Below are 25,733 nucleotides of genomic sequence, written 5' to 3'. Positions count from 1 at the left end.
AAAATGAAAAGTTTGTCTTGTTTGATAGCAGATACTGTCACTGAATAATTTTAATATTTATGCTGCCTTTCTTCCAGTGAAGGGACCCAAGATGGTGTGTATTCAAAGTTTTGTCCTAGAAAGGTTTTGCTTTTTTACTTCCATAAATGTTTGCAATATTTATGAAGTCTTGGAAAGTGTTTCATTTCAAGGTAGCAGAGGTCTCTTTTTAATGTAATGCTTTTGGTATTCTTGTTCTAATACTTTTTAAATGGTTCTCTTTTGTGCACATGTTTTTCTAATTAAGCTGTATTGCTGAAATATCTTGTTGTTTTTTAAAATAATATTATTTTTTTAATTACCATTTCCTTGCCTTGAATTTTTTGTGGAAAGGAAGCTTGTAGTTTCACATATACCTAATCAAACTGATTACAGTGGTGCCTCGCTTAGCGATTGCCTCATTTAACGATGTATTCGCTTAGCGATGAGGTTTTAGGAGTGATCTTGCGCTCCGTTTAGCGATGTTTCCAATGGGGAAATTTTGCATAGCAATGTTTGGGACCTTGCTTCGCTTAGCGATGACAGTTTAGGTCCCCCTGTTTCGCTTAGCGATATTTTTGAAAGCTCTGTTTTCGCTATTTTTAAAAGGTGTTAAATTGTTTTAAAAGAGTTTAGAGTTCTTGAAATCGTTAGGGCACTTAATAAACCCTTTGTTAGCCAAATTTGGCTTCGTTCTGACTCTTTTTGAATTTTTGGTGATTTTTTTTCTCCCCCATTGAAATGCATTGAACGGTTTCAATGCATTCCAATGGGGGAACCACGTTTCACTTAGCGATGTTTCCCATGGCGATTTTTGCTTAAGGACGGCAATCCGTTCCCATTGGAATGGATTATCTGGTTTTCAGTGCATCTCTATGGGAAAACGCGTTTCACTTAGCGATGTTTTCCCATAGCGATGTTTTTTCCAGAACCAATTAAAATCGTTAAGCGAGGCACCACTGTATGTGTATTATGTCTGCATATGATACTGTTCAAAATCCTCTTTTATTTTATAAAACAAATCAAGGGTTTATTCAGTGCTTGGTATTCTGCTTTTTTTCCTACACAAAACTAAGTATTTCATAGACTCTGCTTGTAATAAAAAAGTATGATATTTCAGAACAGTTCAGAAACAAATATATTTACACTAATCAATGTATATGTCATTGAATTTTGTTCTTATGCTTTGTCTGCTTCTTATTTTTCCAGAATATCCGTAAAATAATCTGGGAGGATATTTTTCCCAAGATAAAATTATGGGAATTTTATCAAGTAGATGTTAATAAAGCAGTGCAGCAATTCAGAAATCTCTTAACTCAAGGTAAGGGAAAATATGATACAGTAACTCTCTTCAAATAATTGAAAGGTTGTCATACACAGGGGCTGCAGGATCTGTTCTTAGTCATTCCAGCGTGCAGGACACATAATAATGGACTCAAGTTACAGAAATCCAGATTGCAGTTCAGAATCAGAAAAAAAAAATTCCTGTTAGAGCAGTCAAGAGAATGTTAAATAGCCCTCTGTCAGATATCCTTTGATTTAGATTCCTGCATTGAGCAAGGGGTTGGACTCAGTGGCCTTATAGGCTTGGTCCAACTCCATTCATCTATGGTCTGTGTTTTTGTGAGGGTATAGATTTTTATTGCTTGTAAAGTATTCAATGGAAAAACCATGGTTCAGATTCAGAAAGCTGCTTAAGTTCACATTCTAGTAAAAAAAATCCACTTTTCTTTTGGTGTGGGAAAATACTTTTGGTTTCAAAAATAATTTGCCATTAGGACATCGAGAGGAGAAGGTCATTATTTAAGAGAAACAGTCTAAAGCAGGAGTGGCAAACCTTTGGCTGTCCAGATATTTTCAACTACAGCTCCTATGGTCCTTTGTCATTCACAGTAGAGGCTAGGGATTCTGGGAGTTATAGTCCAAAGCAACAGCCGCCTTCTTGGCCAGTAAAATACACCAATGTTGGACTAAATCCAGACTAATATGGACCATGTTAATATTGTAAGAAAATGCCATTAAACACGAAAGTACTGGATTATGAATATAAATGTCATCTTTCTTTCTACCTCTTTTATGGAAAATATATTATGTTTGCAAATGTTGATAGGCTTGCATCCTCTTTTGTTCCCCTTTGTTTAAATTAAAAAATGAGTTCTAAAATATAGAATTGCATCCTTCCCCATAAATTCACAACCCACAGCCTCTGTGCCACCTATGTCCCTCCAAAAGCCCTTTTTGCAGTTTCCTCCCAGGTCATTTGACCCCCATCTCTCCAAAATCCCCCCATAGCTACTAGCAATGAAAAGAGTACTGTAGTCTTCTTGTATCTGCATTGCTGGAAGAGTGGGGAAGAGAAGGCTCCCCATTTCTTCTGCTAATCTTACAGATTGTTGTTGTTGTTTCTGCTATTGCTAATGGTGAGGAAGGATAATGGGAGAAAGTGAGGGGATACCGTCCGCTGCCACCCAGAGTATGCTATCTGACTAGCATTGTGTGTGTTTGTGTGGAAAATATGCATGCATATATATCTGGCCCCTGAGTCAGCATCTCATGTTGAGGCAGTAAAAAAATGTGTTATGGATTTCTGTGTTGGGAACTAACAAGACTCTTTCCAATCTTCAGTCATCTCCTCTGACCTAACGCTGATTTTGTGTGATAGAAGACAGACTAGACTTGTGCTTCAGGCATTACTTTGAAGGTCCTCCCTATAGAGTTAGTGGCATGCATTGTGCCAGAAGGCGTCTTCGGACCTTGGCATACATGGACGGATGGAAAATGATTGATTTGTGACATTTTTACTAGTGATCATAGCCCAGCATGTACACCAGGCATTTTTTGCAATTGACCTTACTGCAGATTCAAGTGTAGACTTGCATGTCCTATCCCAAGAAAGAAGCCAAACAAAATATATAGCAAAAAAAAAAAAAAAAAAAAAAACCAGCTAGCAAAATTTCTTCTTTCAGATGCAATATTGAGGTTAGGAATGGAAGCTGGGGATGCTTTCAGGTAGCATGGTTTTTCTGAGGACCTTCTAGGCGTAATGCTATTAAGCTGAAGGCATGAGAGGCAACTTAGCTTAAACAGCCATGAGAAAATCTCTACTTTCACCATGGACATGCACTGAAAAAAACATCAAAAGCTGCATATTTTTAGAACACTGAAGGTTAATCTTTTGTGTAGCTGTCCTGATTTTTGCAAAATTCAAGGAGTTTCTCACTGTGCAATTGAAATTGCTAGATTTTATCTATGTTTGTCTCCTTCTTGGTTTAGAGCAGAAATGGGAAACAAGCAGTCACATTTGAAAGTCACATATTTTTTCTGTTTCTAAAATCTGTACCAGGTGGCTCAAAAGTGAAAACAGATCCCAGTCAGCATCTTGTGGTTATTCAGGATCCTGAATACAAAAGACTTGGTTGTACAGTTGATATGAACATTGCACTAAACACGTTCATCCCACATAGGTATGTTATTGCTAGATGAATTTTAAATGCTGGAGTATTTGCTATGACACTCTCCCATGTCACCTACTTCCTGAATTTCTAGTCCTCACCTAGAAAGGCTTCAAGAGTCTCTATCTGTAGCCGCAAAGACTACAGGTCATCTGCACCAGGGTTGTTGTATGCATTATTAATGCAAGGACAACTCAAAAAGGCATGTGGAATCAGTAGTTCCAGAACAGTCAGTCTCTCCACCACCACCCAGGTTGTGCCAGATTTTGTTCAGTATATTTGACACCAAGTGCAACTAAAATTAGAAGGGTATACAGGTAGACCTGACTGCGTTGAATAAAGATTTGCATTGACTCAGCATTTGTTTCCAGGTCAGGTGGTTATGTGTATGTTAAACTTTTAACATTTTGAATTTATTGCTATTTCATACCTGAATTTGTTGACGTTGGTGCATTCTCCTTTTAGCAATGGACCTGCTGCAATAGATGAGTGTTGCAACTGGTTCCGCAAAAGAATTGATGAGCTGAATGGTGAAAAATACCGACAAACAAATTACCATCAAGAGCAGGTTGTAACACTAAATTTCTTGCCTACCGTCTCTGTTCGTTAGTTGTAGTACCCAAACTGTTAAGCACTTTACTGAAATAGCTACTTTAATGACTTCCAGGCAGTCAATTGCTTCTTGGGCACAGTGAACTATGAACGACTGGCGGACCATGGACCTAAGCTTGGTGCAGTAACGAGAAAGTTTCCTCTAGTTACATGGTATTCTTATGATCTTCATTTTAAAGAAACACATTATAGACAGTAGATAAGAATTGTGGGGCTTCCTTAATAGTTAGGTTTGATAATATATACAGACTTTGGAAAATTTATTTATTTGACCAACATCTATCAGATTTCTCGAGCCGGAATGGCTACTGAAGAATCTGGCTAGGGACTTCTGAGATTTGTAGTCTAAATTCAACTGCTAATCCCAAATGGAGTAGGTCCACTGAATTAATTTTTTGCTGAAATCCTGTTGCTTATCATAGTAAGTAGCACTCAACTAAGCCCATTGAATATGTTGTTATTTGGTGAGTCAACTCCTCCATAGATTTTTCTTTGATTCAAATGGGCCTACTCTAGGTCTCATTTACTTACTTGTAAGGCTTGTTGGAGATCTTTGCTTGTATACGTTCACAAAATTGTAGATATTTCCATTATTATTATTATTTTTAAATCTTTCTTTGTGGAGAGACATTTTTCAGTTGTCTAAAAATAATCTTCTCTGCTTAAAAAAATTAATTTATGTACTCCACAGTTACTTCACTTACCCATTCAAAGAGCTAACTCTAGAGGAAGAGGAGCTTATGATGCATCAGCCTGACAAAGCGAGTTACTTTATGGCCTATAATGGCTGGGTGATGGGAGATGATCCACTGCGAAATTTTGCTGAGCCAGGTTTGTGATTCTGCAGACGTGTTTTATAAATACTTTTTGTTTTTAGAAAGTTCAACAGAGTTATTGTAGTAGCTGCCAACTACTGTTTCATAGTAGCTTCTTAATAGAATGTTTGCTTCCTAATAAGATACTTGTATATTCCCAAGGACATTTTAATAAATACGTGTCCTGTAAAAATTGCCAGTAGCTACAGACTGAAACAAAGACTTTGTCTGTCAAAAGCAGATGAACCCCAATCCTTAACATTGTCAGCTGTTCATTAGTCTGGTATAGAAGGAAATCTGAAATGATGATGCAGAGCGGTAGAACCACTGCAGTATGTTTAAGGTCATTATGTCAGTAACAGTCTTAAACATCTGTACAGAAAAAAATAAAATCTAGATTAGCATTAGTGAAATATTCATATAAGCCGTGGGGCTTTTCGTCGCTTATATAAGGTTACTGCAAAATGCTGTAGGTTTTTTTCATTTTTAAATGGAGAGCTATATTTTACTTAAACAACGTGGAACTTTGGAGGATAGTTGCAAGCTATCTTGTCTGATCCCCACTCGTCGCGAAAATCCATATCATCTTCCAACACAGTTTTCTAGCCTGTACTTCAAGATCAATTAATGTGAGCCCCCCCTTACACTGATTCCTTTCCCAAACAGGGATGTGCATGGTGAAGATTTTTGTATTTCTTTCATGTTGGGTTCTTTCAGGGGGATATCTCTTTTGTCTTCATAATTTTCATGTGTTTAGTTAGCTTTTAAGTTTCAAAAAATCGAGCATTCCCTAGACATTTGTTGCTTAAAAGCTTGCTTGAAAAGGGTGGTCCTTGCCTGACAACAGAGGGACAAAAAGGGAGGGACAGAGGAAGGAGGCCAATCTGACTTCTCAGGGCAATGTATTCCAAAGCCTGGAAGCAACCATGTACCCTTTATTTTGTTTTACATGAAGGAAATTAAAAGCTGTGTTTTACTTTTGGATTTCCCTTTCATGATTTCTGGCACTCCATAAGCTGTTGTTGTTTTGTTGTTTAGTCGTGTCCAACTCTTTGTGACCCCATGCACGCCAGGCCCTCCCGTCTTCCACTGCCTCCCGGAGTTGGGTCAAATTCATGTTGGTAGCTTTGATGACACTGTCCAACCATCTCGTCCTCTGTCGTCCCCTTCTCCTCTTGCCTTCACACTTTCCCAACATCAGGGTCTTTTCCAGGGAGTCTTCTCTTCTCATCAGATGGCCAAAGAATTGGAGCCTCAGCTTCAGGATCTGTCCTTTCAGTGAGTGCTCAGGGTTGATTTTCTTCAGAATGGATAGGTTTGTTCTCCTTGTAGTCCAGGGGACTCTCAAGAGTCTCCTCCAGCACCACAAGCCCTTATGAACCCTTAAAAACTGCTGTAAAAAAAAGCAGAGGCAAGGTAACCAAGAGCCCATCTAGTCCAAAGACAATAGTCCTCAAGAAAATCAGCCGCCAGATCCTGTGGGTTTTTTTAATTACCATTGTTTTGTTTAATTTATTTTTATAATTTTGCTTTGATCTTATTGCTTTGATCTTATTTCATTAACCTCCTAGTATACTGCTTTCAGTAATCAGGTGGTGTGAAAGGAAAGGAAAGGAAGGAAAGAAGGAAGGAAAGAATCACCAGACCTTTGTAGGCACTAGTTTATATTATCACACTCATCATCACCATTATCATAAGGCAGCAGTACAGATGAGAAAGAAAAATCATCATCATTAGACCTAGATAGACACTAGATTATAGAGAAAACCTCTGGCAGGGCCCACCCCCACAGAGCACTTCACCACAAGAGGCCTCACCAACCAATTCAAAAAGCATTAAAGCACCCAGAAATTCAAGGAGAGAAAAAAACAGCATGAGTTCAGTGTCACCTAGCCAGCACAACAGAAACTCTCGGCTTGGGCTGCACAATGTAAAAAAAAAAAACAACAGCCAAGCACACACTCAGCAAACCCACCAGCAACACAACACCAAGAAGAATGACAGAGAAATTCCCCTTGCTGTCCCCAACCAACAGCAAAAACTGCCCCCACAAACCAAATTTACTTTCATTTATTTTTTATTTACAGTATTTTTTAGCCACACCATTACCAGTGGCTTTTGGGCGGCGTACAACAATATTAAAACTTAAAAACATTAAAAAGACAATATAAAATATCCTATATTAAAACAATTCTTAAAACATTAATATTAATAAGTTCTGCTCGCGTGGCTCAAATTGACTAGAATATTGGGGAAGGTTCCCCCACTTCCACTTCATGTCTTTTCTTCTCTTTTGAGTGCAGCAGGCAGCAAAAATAATTCCAGCAATGAAAGAATTAGGATTTTTTTTAAAAAAAAAAAATCCCCAAAGAAATCAGGGGTCAAAAACATTTTTTTTAAAAATCCTAAGGAGGCATGCGGATGCTGTGAAAATGTGTGCTTTCTCAGCTTTATGTAGGCTTGTTAGTTAGTAGAACTCAAGGGAATAAAAATCAAAGCAGTTTCTGGTTATTTCTATGTCGTTTGTCACCTGTATATAAGTTGAAAGTTAAGTGTGTTGAAAGGCAAGTTCACAGCATTGTGCTTAAATTAGCATATTTTCCTTTGTACAGGTTCAAATGTCTACATAAGGAGAGAGCTTATTTGCTGGGGTGACAGCGTTAAGCTACGATATGGGAACAAACCTGAAGACTGCCCATACCTTTGGGCTCACATGAAAAAATACACTGAACTTACTGCCAAATATTTCCATGGAGTGCGCCTTGATAACTGCCATTCAACACCTCTTCATGTAGCTGAGGTATAGAAAGCCAAAGAGCCTCCAAAAAAAAAACAAGTGCATAGCCTTGAAACCAGTTTTTAAACCTACATCACCTGATCGTTTCCACAAATTCATTTTGTCTCCCTGTTTCAGTCTGTTATTTGGCATGTTTGCCAGAGTGTGGTATATTTACAAAATTTAGCAGAAAGTTTTGAAGTTTTTTTTGCCCGCATTGGTCCACCTGTTTCTTAGGTCAAATTGGAAAGTTTTTGGCCAATTAAAGTAAGTCATTAGTCCTTAAATCACTATTCACATATATGGTAACCAATAAAAATAAGGAGGGGAGATAACTTTTATATGTCTTTGCAGGCTATGAAAACTCTTAATATCTTTAATATAAATAGAGCACTGTCTTTTTTGTATGATTTGCTATGACTGGGTAGCAAGCAGGGAGACCTAGGGTGGCGGGGTAAGCTCTCCCTGTTGGACCATCGGCTGCTGTTGGTTGTAGCATCTTTACGCAAACCCTGTTGGAAAAGTGCACAGTATCAGGAAGCTAGTCATTTGTTTGTTTTTAATGTGTTGTGATCTGTAGGAGATGCTGGCAGCAGCCAGGGCAGTCAGACCTAATCTTTATGTGATAGCTGAACTCTTCACGGGCAGTGAGTTCATTGACAATGTGTTTGTCAACCGCCTTGGAATTACCAGTCTGATTAGAGGTACCCCCAAAAAACCCAACTCCTCATATGCTTGAAAGGTTTGTTGCAGGATTGCTGTGTTATAGAGGGTCAAAGTCTCTTTATGTGGAACTAACTTTGTGGTGTGTTTTTTTTTATTTGTATTTACTCTTGTGTCCTTTGCCAATTCAAATGCCCTTCTCTTCTTCCTCCTCCTCTCTTTTTTTGCTTGATCTGTGGGAGCATTTCCTCATTTTAATTCTTAATCCCTCTGCTTTTACTAACTTTGTATTTATAACTAAATGTTTTCGGTTCTTAAATTCTGTGGCTTTCCTGCTTTTGTTTTGCTGTGTGGCATTTCCCCTGTTGTCCAAATCCATGCCTAGTCTTGCATCCTTTCTTTTCTCCTGTTCTGCCTTTTCCCTGTTTGTGGCTTCCTTGGCTGTGCTTTTTGCAGTACATGATGGATGCAGCTAGAAAATTGCGGCCCAACTTGTATGTAGTGGCTGAACTGTTCACGGGAAGTGAGGAGCTGGACAATATCTTTGTGAATAAACTGGGCATTAGTTCTTTAATAAGAGGTAGGCTTGCTTTGAATTTTTTATTCCTTTACTTACCCTTGAAATCGTGCATGGTTTGCTGTGTATGGAGAACATTAATGTTCACAGTACTCTTTGCATCCCTTTTTCACAGATGTGTTACAGTGCACTCAACATTATAGTTTCTTTTAAAGTTATTTTAGCATTTTGATGAGCATTAAGAGAAGCTAGCTTGGGTTAACAAGGCAGTAGAAGAAATCAGCATTTCCTCTTACCTTTTGTTATGAAGAGTGTATGTGTATAGCTTTAATCATGGTTAGCAATTGCCTCAGTGCTGATCTATACAATGTTCCCTCTTAACTAGAGTTTGCTAACCGGGGTATGAAAACAGCAGCTTCCGGTTAAGAAAGAAACCTGGTAGTGTATCAAACATTAAGAGTAGTGTCAAGACAACCTTTAAGCATTGTTAAGAGTAGTGGACATTCATGCTAAATACCGGTAAATAGAAAATTCTCACGTACATCACCAGTCTCTTCTCAGCAGTTAAAAACTGGTTGTGTTTGTTTTAAAATAATGTGGCAAAAAGAAAATGCAAAAATAAAAACCCAACTCTTTTTTCAGTAATCTATTCTTGGTATACTCTAAGACCAAAGGCCTGTCCATATGCTGATTTTTCTTATCCTGGTGCACAGAGAAGCACTGGAAAGGTCTTCAGGCATGTGCATACCCTATGCCTATACAGTATTGCAACTCTTTTCAAATAAGAAAAGCAATGCCAAACTGGGAGATTCTACATACAAATAAACATGGTATTTATTCCCTGTGCTTGTACTGATTAATCCCCCCCCTTCCCAGTTTTGGGACCAGGTTATGCCACTAGGGAGCAGATAAATGCAGGACTGATCAGGATTGGGTATCGGGTCCGTCATGTTGGGCCAAGGCAAAAATCTTCCTCTCGTGTCAGATTGAATAAAACAGGGCCTCTGTAATACAGTAGTTGTTTTGAAAATATTGCTTCTCATGGCTTTAGCGATTGGGGACTTTTCCTGGTTGGAATGAATTCAAAGCATCCCCTAGATTTTTTTCCTCAGGTGCCTAATGAATAAAAGCTCATGAGAGCCTTTTCGTTGTTCTGTAGAGGCGATGAGTGCCTACAACAGCCACGAGGAGGGAAGACTGGTTTATCGCTTTGGAGGAGAGCCAGTTGGATCATTTGTTCAACCACGCCTGAGACCTTTAATGCCTGCTATTGCCCATGCTCTGTTCATGGATATTACTCATGATAATGAATGTCCCATTCAGGTAAGCCATGTGACTCTTCCGTTGAAGGTTCCTCTGGTAATTAAAATTGTTTAGGCACATACTCAAATTGAAAACATTATTACATATTTTTTTCTGTTAACTCTATTACATGATTTTGAATCATTGATTTTAGCTTGATGTACAGTGCTTTAAAGTGGAAACTAAGGAAATGCCATCATCATGGCACCATGATGCTAGCACAATGTTAGAAAGACTATTCTAAGATAGATTTTGGTCATTTGACAGTGGGACAGTAACCCATTTAGGGTCGTTTCATACAGACCCCAGATACGCAAGTTCCACACACACTGAAGCCTAGTTCTCAAGGCAGGGCTGTCTTATTTGGGCTGTTTTATTTCAGGCTGCAAGTGGGTTAAAATGGCATCCCATATTACAAGAACAAGAGCGAATTATCCAGTCCATAGAAAACAAGCTGATCGTGATGGAAAAGGGTCAAATCTAGCCTCCTCTATTTTCTTGTTATCTTTTTTCTTGCATGGCTGACCCATATCATTGGCATTCCCACCATACAGTCTGAAGCCATGTATAGTAGATACCTCTCTGGCAGAAGGTTTCAATGAGAAGATGGTCAACTATATTTTTAGGGGGGGTACTCTGCCTCTGTTATTTTTTAATTTAAGCAGAGAGTATTAGATGACTTAAAAGGGCCTGTTGAACTCTATGATTCTAGGCTTACTACATCCATTACTTTCTGAGACTTGGGCTTAATGCAAGCCTTTCCATGCCCTTCTCTTTTAACATATATAGGATGTATCATATGATCAAATTGTTTATGTACCGTTTTTCCCTGAAAATAAGACAGGTCTTATAATAATTTTTGCTCCAAAAACGCATTAGGGTTTATTTTCAGGGAATGTTTTATTTTACAGTCATGTCATCTTCTGGTTGCTTCATAATGGTGGAGGGCAGGGTTTCACTTAACTGGGGCTTATTTTTGGGGTAGAGCTTATATGACGAGCATCCTGAAAAATCCTACTAGGACTTATTTTCAGGTTAGGGCTTATTTTTGGGGAAACAGGGTAGTCCATTTTTTCTGTTTCTGCAGGGGATTCATTGAATCGCCAAGGCACATTCATGTATAGATATTTGAACCAGGTGTCTGATTAAATGTTCTTTGGATGAAAATATACCATGACAGATAATATATGAATGTGGTCCTTAAATACAGTGCTCTTCTTTCAAAACCCGGTATGTTCTGCATGTAGGATAACAGGACGTGTCATATCTTTCCCCCATTGTGTCTCCTAGTGCTGAAAATGCCTCTTCTGGGGGTGAACAGATCCTCAGGAAGGGCCAGGGAATGCATATGTGGGCTTTAGCAGGAGTGGGAGGTGGTTGGAATTCAGTGAGCAAAAGTGCTGTTCCTTTCTCGTGAGGGATCTTTGGATGCAGTTTTGTCTGTTTGTGTGTATGCATAAAGGTAAACAATAAAACCAGACCACCAGATGTGGTTAAATTTAACCTCTTCCTCTTCATGCTAGCATCGATCTGCTTATGATGCCCTTCCCACCTCAACCATTGTTTCCATGGCTTGCTGTGCTACAGGAAGCACAAGAGGGTATGATGAACTTGTACCACACCAGGTATGTGTTTTAGCAATATGCTTACTCCTCATTTGTGTTGTTGGGAATAATCTGGCCATGAGTGAAGTCTGGCCTGTAACATTTCATCCGGGTTGCTGCGTCTGTTATATACATTTGTATATGAGAATTCTAAAAGCAGATTGTTGAATCTATTTTAGAAAGAAAAAAGTATGGAGCTGCTATTTTTTTCCCCCCAGATTTCTGTGGTCAGCGAAGAGCGGTTTTATCCAAAGTGGAATCCAGCAGCAACACCTACAAAACCCGGCGAAGTTAATTTCAAAACTGGGATTATAGCAGGAAGGCTGGCTATCAACAGACTGCACCAAGAGCTGGGAGCTAAAGGTTTTAATCAGGCAAGGACGGTCTGTTCCAGAGGGCAGCTACGTACATCAGATAATTGTTAAGTCCTTCTGAGGACAGTTGATGGAGCTGAGGGTGAGGTGGGAGAGAGTCAAAAGAGATCAGAGTAAGCTACATGAATCTTTCCATCAAAGGCACCACATTGTTTTATGACGGGATGGGAAATTATTCTTAATCAGGAAGAGCATGTAATGGCTCTCATTTAACAGAAATATGTCAAATTCATATGTAAACCACCTGCCCAGCATGGTACTAATGCAGTAGCTTGATCTGCTTGCACAAGCCATGTGGAAAAATGACTTTAGGACATCCCTAGCTTTGTTCAGGTATACTGATGTTCTCTTGTTCAGAGCCCAGATAATCCTAAGGCCTGCTTTAGCATGCCTTGGGCAAGAATTCTGACACAGTGGTTATTTGCTTAAATTGAAATATAACCTGAGTAATAAAAATCTCTGTCATTTTTTAAAAAGTCATTGAAAGAGGCTTCTAGGGATGCAATTTTAGGTGTATTTAATTTTTTAGGTTTTTGTCGATCAAGTTGATGAGGATATCGTGGCTGTGACAAGGCACTGTCCAAACACACACCAATCAGTTGTAGCTGTTTCTCGAACAGCCTTCAGAAACCCTAAGACATCCTTCTATAGCCAAGAAGTTCCTCAGATGTGTATTCCAGGTAACATGAGCAATCTTTGAACATTGAATCGCTTCCCATTTTATACTCTCTGTAACCCTGAGAAAGAGCGACTGTGCCACGATTTCTCAGAAAGGTTGTTAGGAGGATTTGAAGCAGGGTTTCCCTAATTTTGATATACAGTGGTGCCTCGCACAACGATGTTAATTGGTTCCAAAAAAAACCCCCGTTCTGTGAAACATCGTTCTGTGAAACACCATTTCCCATAGGAATGCATTGAAAACCGGTTAATCCGTTCCAATTGGAACGGATTGCCGTCCTTAAGCGAAAATCCCCATAGGAAACATCGTTGAGGGAAACGCGGTTCCCCAATTGAAATGCATTGAAGCCGACTCAATGTATTTGAATGGGTTTGCGAAGTCCCTTTTCGCTCCTGTAAAAGTGCCTTAAACTGTTTGAAAAGTGTTTTAAATGCTTGCAATCGTTAGCCCACCTCCTGAAACGTATGCAAACTTAATTTGGTGTTGTTCTGAGGCGTCCTTAATTTTTGGTGATTTTTTGTTTTTTCTCTCATTGAAATGCATTGGATGGACAGTTCAATAGAGTTCAATGAGAGAAAAAACAAAAAATCACCAAAAATTAAGGATGCCTCAGAACAACACCAAATTAAGTCTGCATACGTTTCACAAGCTGGACTATCGATGCCAAGCATTTAAAACACTTTTCAAACAGCTTAAGGCACTTTTACAGGAGCGAAAAGGGACATCGTTGTGCAAAAATTCCCCATAGGAAACATCGTTGTGTGAGGCGGCAAATTTTTCAGGAAAAGCCATCGTTGTGTGAATTTATCGTTGTGTGAGGCACTCGTTGTGTGAGGCACCACTGTATTAACTATTACATTACATCTCACAACCTATTCCCTCTTCTCTTCCTCCTCCATGCCCTGGAAATACGCAACACCAGAGGTGGATGGGATAGATTAGCCCTTCTCTACCACTTTATTTTTCAGTTCAGCCTAGTTTTGTAACGTCGCCTGACATTCCATCCGTGAAAAGAAGGGCTGACTTGGGAGAACATGACTGAAGTATGAGTAATAAGAATTAAGTGCATGTGGGTGCATGTCCATGCATAGAATTTAAGGTTAGAGACCAAAAGAAAAAGCAGTACACCCACTTTACACCAGTCGACGTTAACCATCAATTTATTAAATCTGTTCATGAAACTCTAATATCTCCCACAAACCACTGGATATTTTCTCTGGAGTGAACAGCATTTAAGAGGCTGTATCTGAAGCTGGCTAACTCAGTGAGTTATCTGGAAGCTGGGAGTTTGTTTCCCCAATGTGCATTCCAGAACAGCCCGCCTGTGTGGCCTTGGGCAAGTTGCCCCCAGAAGAATAGTTACCCACCTCTCCGTTATCTCAACCTAGAAAACTCTGAAAAGGGTCACCTTCAATCAGAATTCATTTGTCGACACACAGTTTGCTGCTGTTAATTGTTGTCGTCATCTGAAGTTGAGGTCATGACAGTGCATGTTGAGTACAAATATTAAAGGAGGTTTGTACAATTGTGTAAGCAAAATTACCGTATTTTTCGCTCCATAAGATGCACCTTTCCATAAGACGCACCAATTTTTTAGGAGAAGAAAACAGGAAAATATAATCTGTTTTCTTCGCTCCATAAGACGCACAGACTTTCCACCCCCCTGTATTGTGGGGGGAAAGTGTGTCTTATGGTGCGAAAAATACGGTACCATGATTTCAAAATATATGTGCTTTCACTCCTCAAAGATAGTTTTGGTGCTCTTCTAGCTAAAATGTTTTTCCAAAAAAAGTTCTATAATATATATTTTTTAAAATTATTTCTAATTTTTTTCTTTTCTTTAGAAGTTCTATAATATATTCTAAGAGGCGGACAGGGTAGACTATAGCAGAGTGTATGTGACAGTCTTTACTCTTCTGCGTATGTCTTTGGCTTCTTGGATTTCTAGCAATAAGTACGTTTTAGACATTAGGTACTTACATGGTTTGTTCAAAATGGCAGCTTAAAGTAACACAGACATTCTGTAGTGTAACTAATGGACCTGTGTTGCTTGCTATAGCTCACCTCTTACGTGACAAGTTAACTGACTCACTCTCCTCTACTAATCGTAATAAATGTTTTACTCGATGTGGTCTAAAAGTTCCCTTTTCATTATACCCTTTCCATAGGCAAAATTGAAGAGGTGGTTCTTGAGGCCAGGACCATTGAGAGAAGTGCTGGCCCTTATAAAAAAGATGAACATTCAATCAATGGATTACCTGACTATACAGTTGAACTTCGAGAACACATCCAGGTATCCATGCCTTTTTTTGTTTGTTTGTTTCTCTTTTTTTCCCCTATTAATTTAGCCTCTGCCCACTGGATTAAGATGGTTTACTCAATACAGCTACATTTCTTCTCCTAACAGCTCACAGAAAGTACAATCATAAAGCAAGCTTCAATTGCTACAAAAGGGCCTAATGTATTTGTTCAAGAGATAGAATTTGAAAAGCTAACACCAGGGAGTGTGATCATATTCAGGTAAAATATGATTCTTTCTGTTGATTCTGCCAATCATCTGGATGACTGATCTATCTGGGACGATAACTTAGTTTGTAAGGCTGGGAGAAAGAATTTGTGGCCTTCTAGATGATGTTGGACTACAGTTCCCATCAGTCTAGCCAACAAAGTATGTAGCAAGGGTTTCTTGGATCCACAATCCAGCAACATTTGGAAAGCCACAGTGTCTCCAACCCAGCTCTGTTGTTTGTTGACATCTTCCAATTAATACTTTCTTGTTTGGTGCCAATGTTTGTAGAGTGAGCCTTGACCCAAAGGCACAGGATGCTGTAGGAGTCCTTCGTAATCACCTGATCCAGTTCAGTCCTCACTTTAAATCTGGAAGTCTTCCTGACGATGGTTCGGAACCTCTTCTCAAAACACCTTTCGTAAAGTAAGTCGTCTTCCAGATGGGTGCAAGGGGAGGAAAGGGAAGGAGGAAGGAGGTTGTTGGGGCTCTATCCTGCTGCCCCCAATACAAACATGCCCCGTTGTGGTGATGATTTAACGAAAAAAATCTGACTAGATTTTCTGCTTCTGTCAGTGTAATTGAAATGAAGGGCAATTCTCCTGTTGCCCCATGAATCCCTAAAAACTGCCCTGGAAGACTGGGAGGTCCTTCAGAACAGATTTGGTGCGGGAAGGGAGATGTTGACGTTGTGAGAAAAGAAGTCTGCTTGTGTGGCATTGGCCTTGCTCGTGATAGGCTCTGTCAGGATGTAAAGATCAAGCTAAGTGGTATTCTTAGCACCTTTTTAAGAAGAGGTACTCTTTCAGGTGCTTGTCATATCATGTAATTTTTCTCACCTGTACACCTTGCAGTTAGAGTGGTTTGTTTTGTGATTTCATCATTAAAATAGGAACATAGGCTTAATTGCAATCCTCTTAACATCTGACTAGCCTGTTGTCAGTTTCTGTCATGAGCAATTCTACTTACTGAGCAGATGAAAGTAACTACAGCATGCAGTCCTACGCATCTGTCTCAGAATAAATCTTGCTTGTTGTCAAGACCATCACACATTAGAACCATGATAAATGCATCTTTATTGGGTTCCCTCAAATAGCAAGAGGCCCTGATCTGAAGGTCACAGCATAGATAGAGGGGAATGTTAAAGTTCCTGTGAACCAGCTCTGCCTTGGGAAGGCTGCTGTTGTTGGTGCAAATAGTGGCAGTAATCTCTAATGAGATTGTAGTGTGGGGAGAAGGATGTAACTCTTCCTGTGTCCATTCACAACCTGCAGCTAGATGGGAACAGCTCCTCAGAGTTGTTGTTCAAAACTATATTTACTTAGATACATGCTAATATGCTGCTAATTTAGCTTTTAGTTTGGCCTTAAATTAAGGAAAAAGAAATGCTCTTTATTTTCTTAGTCTCTGAGGGATAATATTATAGTACACAAATACATGTTCTAGAACAGTAAAGATGTTGAGAGGTCAGAATATGATGATTATTTCAAAATTCTTTACTGCCTTTGCATCTTGAATTTGTCTTGTCACATCACCCAACAGTTCACTGTTAAAATGTCCTGGATTTTTGTACAGTAACATACACTTTATGTGGTGCATGCTCTTCATCTTTTAAAACTGCACTGATTCAAAGATAAATACAGCACATAGTATGCTTTCAACATAGCCTCTATCTGGCTCTTCCTCAGTATTGCATCAAAATTAACCCTGGCAGACCTAAATCAGGTATTGTATCGGTGTGATGCAGAGGAACAAGAAGATGGTGGAGGATGTTACAACATACCAAACTGGACATCCCTTAAATATGCAGGACTTCAAGGTAAGAATTACATTTGATAAGAGTATTTAGAGATGTGTGAGAGAAATAATGTGGTAAACCAGGAGGAAGGGCAAAGACTTAGTGACTTATGGCTTCCGATAATTGATCTCATCAGAACAGCAGAAAGTTGATTAATTAGTACACCTGGAATGTTTTGTGATCTAACCACATGGAGTATATATCACTGTATGCAATGTAGTTACCATGTTTCCCCAAAAATAAGATAGTCTTATATTCATTTTTGCTCCAAAAATGCATTAGGGCTTATTTTCAGGGGATTTTTTTTTATGTACGACAATCTACATTTATTTAAATACAGTCACGTCATCATCTTCTGGTTGCTGCACAATGGTGGGGGCCAGGGTTTCACTCAACTGGGGCTTATTTTTTATATTACGAGCATCCTGAAAAATCATACTAGGGTTTATTTTCAGGTTAGGTCTTATTTTCAGGGAAACAGGGTAGTATGCCATTTGTAATCCTGAAGATGACAGGATGTGTTTTCCTTGTTGAAAGTGACATTGAAGTTTTTAAAGGTAAAGCTTCCCCTTGACAATTAAGTCCAGTCATGTCTGACTCTAGGGGCCCAGTGCTCATTCCCATACTTGGAAGCTAATCCTGTGAATTTTTTTGTGGCAGTTCAGTCTGTTTGACTGAGATTGGTCAACTTTGGTGCTTACAAAGCTCAAAATAATATATGGTATATCCTTACTCCCTATCAGTTCTCCATGTTGTAATTCTCTGCCTGAAATCCTGTTGCTTAGAGTACTAAGTTGCACTTAGATTTGGCCCAATGAATCAGTAGGACTTATGAAGGAGCTGAGGCACCAAATCCTCACTGATTCAATGGGGCTACTCTAGTTGCAACTTACTGTTCTGAGCAACCGAATGTTGGCCTCTCAATGCCAAAAGCTGCCCACTGGCCAGGTAACCTGGTATGTCATGTGTTGTTAAGACCAATCAAGGAGGGAACTTAGAGAAGACCCTCCTTGACATTTCTAAACCAGAAGAAAGCTCAAACATGGTTGTACATCTGCAGGCATTTGGTTTCTAAGCTCTTTAGGGCTTTATACATAAGCACCCAACACCTTGAATGCATGGCAGAAGCAAGAGGAAGTCAGTTTAAGCTCTTTTGAGGCCACTCAAAAACTTGTAAACTGCTAGAGATATGTTGAATATCTTTTAATAAAGATTTAATGAGGCAATACAGAGAGATAGCCAAAAAATGTTAAACGGATTTACTTCTATTAAGGCGTAACATGGCAAGGTTTGTACTACCTTTGTTCCTGTTCTGCGGCTTCCAGACATACAGCTAGTGCACCCCATGAGTTGCTTGTTTCTCTTCATTTTTCAGTCAGTGTCATATTCATCTTTGTAAGCTCTCTGTCATCATCCCAGTGCAGCCTCATAGAGCCATCCCTCCACCTTAATTGGGAGTTGGTAAAATGTGCTCCTTGAACTACTGATGGTCCCCAAGGTTTTGTGGCCTGGAACCCTCCACCAGCTGCCCCTTTTCGTATTTAAAAAAAGATGATTTAGCTGCTCTCAGATGGCTTCAGGAGAAATATATAGTACCCGTTCTCTAAAACCAGAAGTAGACTTGCAGCCATTTCTAGTTTCGGTTTTTGCATTTCTTAGTAGTCTGTGTAGTCCCTGGTAAATCCCAAAGCAGAAATTGGCCCTCTGAACTACTGAAGATGCCCAAATGCGGTCTAAACTCTTGCATGTCTTTTGCTTTTGGCCTGATTCAGATGGAATAGTAAGCAAGCTGAGAAGTCTCCAGCTGTTTTGTTAAGCATTATGTCAGAAACAGGATCCCTAACTCCCTCCCCCCCCGCCGCCTTCTGCTTAAAACTGGAATTGTGCTGTTTTAGGAGAGTAGCAATCGGGAGATCCCAGTTTGGATTTAACATTAAACAAACCATGCACGGAGGCTTCTAGGTTTATTTAGCTACTTATATTGTCAAGAGAAGGCAAGCAGGAGCAACTGAGCAGCATGCAGCTGTATACTTGTGTTTTTTTATTAGGAAGGATTCTGGTACACTTCTCCCTTCAACAACACTGGGGTTAGAGGTGATGGACCCTCGTGTTGTTCAAAATCCATGTGCAACATGTATGCCCTCAAAAATGTTGATTAACGCACACATACCCGTCCCCTGACCCATATCCCCCCCCCCCCGGCATGCCCAGCACCCTCCCAAGCAACCCTTTGGAGCTGCCATAACAGGAGAGGGAGCCAGCTGGCCTGCCACCATCAGACCAGGAGCCACCACATTGCCAACAGCAGGGCCTCAGTAAGCCCAAGTCCTGCCTTTTCTAGGCCACTTCCTGAAGACAAATAGCAGCACAGTATTTATTGGATATTTGTTTCTTTCTTTCTTTAAATATTTGTTTATTTCTTGAGGAAAAAAACCCGTATAACCAAAACCATGCTACTCAGATCTGTGCAATTCAAGGGAGAAGTGTTTCACCTGAACTTGCCCATTGTATGTGAATTCAATCTCATTTCAAAGCAATGAGCTTGAAGAGCAGTTGAACCATTTACCTGTCCTAATTTAGACTTGTCTGCCAATGTGGAGGAAGCACTGTGTAGTCTCCTGCACTGTGGCCACCTGATAAGGTGTTGTGATGAATGCTAAGGACAAAGGCAGGTGGCTTGTTAAAAATAATCTTGATCTGCTTCCTAAATCTGTTTTGAATTAAACCCATCTAGATCGAGGTGACTGGTATTTTCCACTTTTTAAAAATTACTATTATTTTATAGCTGGAGTCTTCTTTAATCACTGTTTGTGATGGTTTCATGACCTTTAATGCAGAGCTGTATTTCTATGGACTTTCAGGAATCATGTCAGTGATGGCGGACATAAGACCAAGCAATGATTTGGGCCACCCTTTTTGTGGTAACTTGAGATCTGGAGACTGGATGATAGATTATGTCAGTGATCGTTTAATATCTCGTCATGGAGCTTGCTCTGAAGTAAGTTAAGCGTGGGTGACACAAAGAGAATGATTCCCCTCTGTAATAATCTGTTCCAATAATGTATTTTAGTTACACATTTAAATACAGTGTTACTATTTGTTTCCCTGCCATCCTAGGTTGGAAAATGGCTGAAAGCAATGTTTATCTACTTGAAGCGAATCCCTCGTTATCTCGTTCCATGTTACTTTGATGCCATCTTAGTTGGTGCATATACAACACTTCTTGACTTGGTTTGGAAGCATATGTCTAGGTATGCTTATTAATATAACATGCCCTGTGCAAAGAATTGTGTATATTTCTGAATGTTTGATCTATTTTTTTCTAAAGAAACATAGGAGATGTATTATTGTAGACTAAACTGTAACAATCCAGGCCAGTTTCAGAAAAGGTGCCCTCTGTCAGTCTCCTGTATCAATTACAGTTTTAAAAAACTACTCATTAGCAGATTCTGCTCTGTCACCAAAGGTTTGGATATGGATAAGAGATTCTTATCACGCTACTTGTATCATCTGATTTACCTGGTGCCAGGATGTTTGTGTTACCAGCAATCATTTGGTTAGTGGCCAACGTTCATAATATAACTGCCACTGTCAGTATTTTCTGCATTATCTGTAATTCTGAATTGCACTCAGTAAATCAGATTGAAAGGGCTTTAATTCATGAGAGCTCATGCTGTAATTGATGTCTTATCAATTAGGGTGCCACAACAAATGTGGCTGTCTTTATATTGATGCCCAGACAACCTGTAGAACTTTGGTGGAAAATGTAAGCACATTGTTTTCCTTTACTCTGCCTCACAGCTGATAGATACCTGGCTTACTCAATAAATGCCAAGTCTAACTCATCACCCCCCTCAGCTTCGTGCCCAAAGCAAGAGTTAACTCCATCTCTTAAGTGGGTCAGAAGGTCTTCAACATACAGTGGGCGCCTAGTGTGGTACATTGTACATGGTGTATCACTGTTGTGCGCATCTGTGTAGAGGAACTGGCCTCTTGGGATGTACTGTATCCCTGAGATCTTGGTTAGTAGAACTTGCAGCTAGAATATCATGGGTTCACTGACAGATTTGGGGCCCCTGGAATTAAACATGGCTTTCTGCATGGCTGTCAGAGGTTTGCTGACTCATTCAGCAACATGAAAAAATCTAATCTGCAAAACCTTTTCTCATGCATAGCCACATGGTTTCATATGTCTTGAACTAGGAGCTGGGTTTATTTTGACTTAATGCTGTGAAACTGAAATAGAGATTAAACATTTTTCCACCATGTCACATTACCAAAATCAGTCCTCACTGCTAGTGATGTTCAGTCTGAAATCTGAGAAGAAGAGCACATTCGTGAACATGAGATGAATAATATTTATTTCATTACAGCTTTGTACAGAATGGATCGACATTTGTTAAACATCTCTCCTTGGGTTCTGTCCAGATGTGTGGAATAGGAAAATACCCTTCCTTGCCAGTTCTGTCTCCTGCCTTACAAGATGTCCCCTATAGAATGAGTGACATTACAAAAGAAAGAGAACAGTGCTGTGTTTCTTTAGCAGCAGGTAAGGGGAAAATTCCATCTGTGGGCCCTTATACCTAAACATGAATTTAAATGTATTTTGAATAGTTCAAAATGGGAAAGTTTCTGTCAGCAGACAAAAAGCACTTTTGAACTGCAGAGGTTTTTTTTCATTTTAGATTGAATTGACACCAGAATAATATCATTTGAGACCAGGTTTTAAAAATTTGCTTGAGTAAATTATGGGAATCTACTCTGAGCATATATTTTCTTAAAGGCTCTGATTTATTGAGATTTTTTAATGTTTATTTTCTTAAGTGTGTGTGTGCATACACTTACACATGCTACGTTAATTTTCTTAATTAGATGTTTCTTTTTAATTACTAGCACTTTTTTCTTGTTTCACTCATATTAAGAATATTCTTGATTCCTAGTTTTTCCTTTCTTTGGATTATTTGTTATTTCATGAACTTTTTGCATGTTTAAGTGCTCTTTTTATTTCTCTCATTAGCTCTGTCTCAATGCTGCTACCCGTTCTATGGGAAATTTATTGCCATAATATTTGGCTTTTAGGCAGTGTTTCTTCCTCATTCAAACATATTTTGTGATTTCAGAAATGATTTCAAGAGTGCAACGATAGTAATAAAAAACATGTGATATTCTACTGAAATTATAAACCAGTAGTGCCATCCTCTGCACTTTGTTAGTTGGATGCTGATACTGGTTTGATGCCCCTAATGGTTCTGATCTGTTCTGATTGTAAGATGAAAAAGATAGGAAATGTGCAAAAATGTATATGTGATAATGCTGACAGAAGATCAGCTTTGCACTGGCATGGTACCCACACCATTCAGTGAATACCTGAATAGCTATTTCTCTCACTTCTACATATCCCATATGAATTCTGTAGAGAACTTGGGTCAGTGCTGCAATATTTGGACCCAGTGTGGTATATTGGACTCAGGAGACTAGGGTTCAAATGCCTGCTTAGCCATGGAAGCTCACTGGGGGTATGGAACTGATAAAAACCACTCCTTAAATATCTCGATTACTTTGAAAGCCCTGTTGGGGGTCACTGTAAGTTAGTTCCAACTTCACGGTACATAACAATGAAAAAAAACTTGCTTAGAAGTAAGAAGGTGAATTTATATCTTCTGGCTACTAGATGCTTGGATTATTTTTTTTTAAGTGTGTCTCTTCTGATTTTGGGAACTAAGCAGAATGTGTCCTAGTTAGAATTTGGATGAGAGACTGCTGAAGGGTACTGGGCATTGTAATGGAGAAGGGCTCTAGGTCAATGGCAGAACATGTGATTTTTATGCAAAGGGCCCAGGCTTAGATTAATAAAGTTAATAAACAAGAGAGACAAGTGTATCATGAGTAGTTGTCATTGTTGTAGTGTTTTTATACCTCAGGGTGAATTATTTTACAATGAAGGTAGCTGTTGGGAGTGATCTGTAAGCAGAAGTATAACACCTGTAGTCCATGTGGACCCCCTGAATACTTAAGAACTGTTGCCAGGCAGAGATGACAATGCTGCCCTAGATCAGTGGTTCTTAACCTTTGTTACTCGGATGCTTTTGAACTGCAACTCCCAGAAACCCCAGTCAAGACAGCTGGTGGTGAAGGCTTCTGGGAGTTGCAGTCCAAAACTCCTGAGTAACCCAAGGCTAAGAACCAGTGCCCTAGATGACCAATGGTCTAACATAAGACAAGGTTGCATTGTATATAGCTACAGTTACAGTGAAACTTCTATTTACAAACTTAATCTGTCCCAGAAAATGTTCGTTAGTTGAAAGGTTCATGAGTAGAAGCAAAATTTCCCATAGGAATGCATTGAAAACCATTTAATCTGTTCTGGCTGTTTTTCGTTCTTATCTAGAAGCACCACTTAAGTCGAAGCATTCTTAAGTCGAAGCATTTTCCCATAGGAACTAATGCAAAGCCGGTTAATCCATCCTCTACTACTAGGGGGAGAATTTTTCTTCTTTTGACTTACGATGAATTTAGGTCAAAAAAGGACAGGAAAGAAGGGGGGAGGGAACACCTTCTAAACAGAACACCTTTAAAAACAAGCACCTTTTAAAGAAAACCAAGCAACTTTTAGGTTAAAAAAAAGGCAGGAGAACATCTTTTAAACAGAATGCCTTTTAAAAAGCCACAGAATCCAGCAAGCATTGTTCCAGCACAGAACTCATCACAAAAAGAGAGTCTAAACTGCATTTTACAGTCTGCCTGCATCAACAGTCAGCACAGCCCCTCACAGAATATTTTGTGATTTTAAGAAAAAAAAATGTGGAGTCTAAACAAGATGGGGGCGTAGAGACTTGAATCTAAACTCCATTTTAAAGCCTGCTTGCACCAACAATCAGCAACCATTATTCCAGCACAGAACTCCTCATCACAAAAAGAGCAATGGGGGGATAGATAAGAAAACGGGGGGGGGGGAGAGAGCCTTGAGTCTACAGTAGACTCCATTTTTAAACTCCATTTGACAGCCTGCCTGCATCAACAACCAGCAGCCATTTTTACAGCAAACAGATCCCCAAAGAAAAAAAGACTTTGGAGTCACATTTTAAACCCACACATTTTAAAACAACAGAGAGATCACAGTACACAAACCCTAGAAGCCACAGAACACAAAAATAAATAAATACATTTTACATTTTAAAATTACAGTCTAATTTTCACTTCTAATTTTATATTACAGTCTACTTTTCACATTTTAAATCCACACTGCAAGACCCATCAGGGCACAGAAACATAACCCTCCCGACCTAGCCCTACCTCCCTCCACCAAGCTGCAAAAAAACCTGTACAGTACAGTAAATACAGTGTACTCACCCAGAACAGGCAGTCTCTCTATTTAAAAAAAGAAAGTCAAACATACAAAAAATTTTAAAAGTCCCAAAAATACAGTCCATACAGTATAGTACCAGGCAGTGCCAGGCAGTCTGAAGACTCTCTCCCTAACCACTCTCTAACTGCTTGGACGAGCGATGTTGCAGACAAACAGCCTCTTCACTGGCCAACGGTTAACAGAAAGTTCAAATTTTGCTCTTTCCCTGCCTCCCCCGCATTTTTTTGTTCGTATCTTGAAGCTCCATTCGCAAGTAGAAGCTAAATTTTGTGAATGGAGCTGTTTGTAAGTTGGATTGTTCGTAGGTAGAGATGTTCATAAGTAGAGGTTCCACTGTATATAGTTCATTCATCTTCATTCATCATGGCAAAATAGTATGGACTTAGGAAAAGAGAGGACCCCATCTTTAAATGTGTGGGATCATTTTTGGATAACAGGGCCCCATTAACATTTCAGAGTTAAAATTGTTTTATCTTACCTGTTAAGGTTTACCTCATTTTTCATCTGGAATTTTCCGCTGCTGGGGAAGGGACACCTTTATTGCACTGAGAGGCTTGCTGTTACTTACTGGGCGCTATTTGGAAGCAAGGTAAGATAATACATGCATCACTAGTGAATGGGTGGCATTGATATTAGTTTAAGATTACCATGTTGTGGAGTAAAAATAAACTTATTGGATAGTTTAGTAATAACTGGTATTTATTTAGTGGCATTTATTTTGCTTCTAATAATGATATTGTCCTTCTGTAAACAAGAGCTCTAAGTACATGTTAAGATATAAACATGCTGTATGTCCAGTGTTAACTTCCTTCCCATTCCCCTCCAATCGCCCTTATTACAGGAACATAATTTTAGCGTTTGCTGGTACCCTGAGACACGGCCTCATTCCCAACTTGCTTGGCCAAGGGACCCATGCCAGATACAATTGCCGGGATGCGGTGTGGTGGTGGCTGCAGTGTATACAGGATTACTGTAAAGTCACTCCAAATGGCATTGACATTCTCAAATGTCCTGTATCCAGAATGTATCCCACAGACGACTCCCCTCCTCTGCCGCCAGGCCAGAAGGTAATTATATCTTGCAATTTGCAGCTTGGCATTTCTCCTCTGCAGAGAAACCTCCTTGGCAGGCCCCTATTTCTGCTCATGTCATGTTGATTGGTTGCTCTGTTAAGGGGTGATTATTTTTTCTTCCAAGGAAGATGAACTAAATAACATGTGGTCCCTTCCTTACTCTGTTGTTCTTTGGTAA

General features: G+C 39.4%; 1 protein-coding gene across 5 annotated transcripts in view; it reads left to right on the top strand.

Annotated features, from left to right (window-relative positions):
* Positions 1-25,733, top strand: part of AGL (amylo-alpha-1,6-glucosidase and 4-alpha-glucanotransferase) — a 47,068-nt gene that overhangs the window by 9,787 nt on the left and 11,548 nt on the right. For all 5 annotated transcript variants that reach the window (XR_013544267.1, XM_072997943.2, XM_020807128.3 and 2 more), the window contains exons 7-26: positions 1,228-1,339; positions 3,362-3,482; positions 3,936-4,038; positions 4,138-4,235; positions 4,774-4,913; positions 7,510-7,697; positions 8,793-8,916; positions 10,013-10,176; positions 11,679-11,780; positions 11,978-12,133; positions 12,663-12,813; positions 14,981-15,105; positions 15,220-15,332; positions 15,610-15,744; positions 17,007-17,137; positions 19,978-20,114; positions 20,234-20,367; positions 21,490-21,665; positions 24,969-25,071; positions 25,324-25,549. Coding sequence is in view for 4 of the 5 variants with exons in the window: in XM_072997943.2 (XP_072854044.2) it covers positions 1,228-1,339; positions 3,362-3,482; positions 3,936-4,038; positions 4,138-4,235; positions 4,774-4,913; positions 7,510-7,697; positions 8,793-8,916; positions 10,013-10,176; positions 11,679-11,780; positions 11,978-12,133; positions 12,663-12,813; positions 14,981-15,105; positions 15,220-15,332; positions 15,610-15,744; positions 17,007-17,137; positions 19,978-20,114; positions 20,234-20,367; positions 21,490-21,665; positions 24,969-25,071; positions 25,324-25,549 (2,739 nt within the window). In the remaining variant the exon portion in view is untranslated. The remainder of the gene's footprint in view (positions 1-1,227; positions 1,340-3,361; positions 3,483-3,935; positions 4,039-4,137; positions 4,236-4,773; positions 4,914-7,509; positions 7,698-8,792; positions 8,917-10,012; positions 10,177-11,678; positions 11,781-11,977; positions 12,134-12,662; positions 12,814-14,980; positions 15,106-15,219; positions 15,333-15,609; positions 15,745-17,006; positions 17,138-19,977; positions 20,115-20,233; positions 20,368-21,489; positions 21,666-24,968; positions 25,072-25,323; positions 25,550-25,733) is intronic.

This window comes from Pogona vitticeps, chromosome 4, assembly GCF_051106095.1.
Source record: "Pogona vitticeps strain Pit_001003342236 chromosome 4, PviZW2.1, whole genome shotgun sequence".
Lineage (NCBI taxonomy): Eukaryota > Metazoa > Chordata > Lepidosauria > Squamata > Agamidae > Pogona > Pogona vitticeps.
The sequence above is the reverse complement of the archived record's forward strand: the minus strand, read 5'-3'. Positions and strand labels throughout refer to the sequence as shown.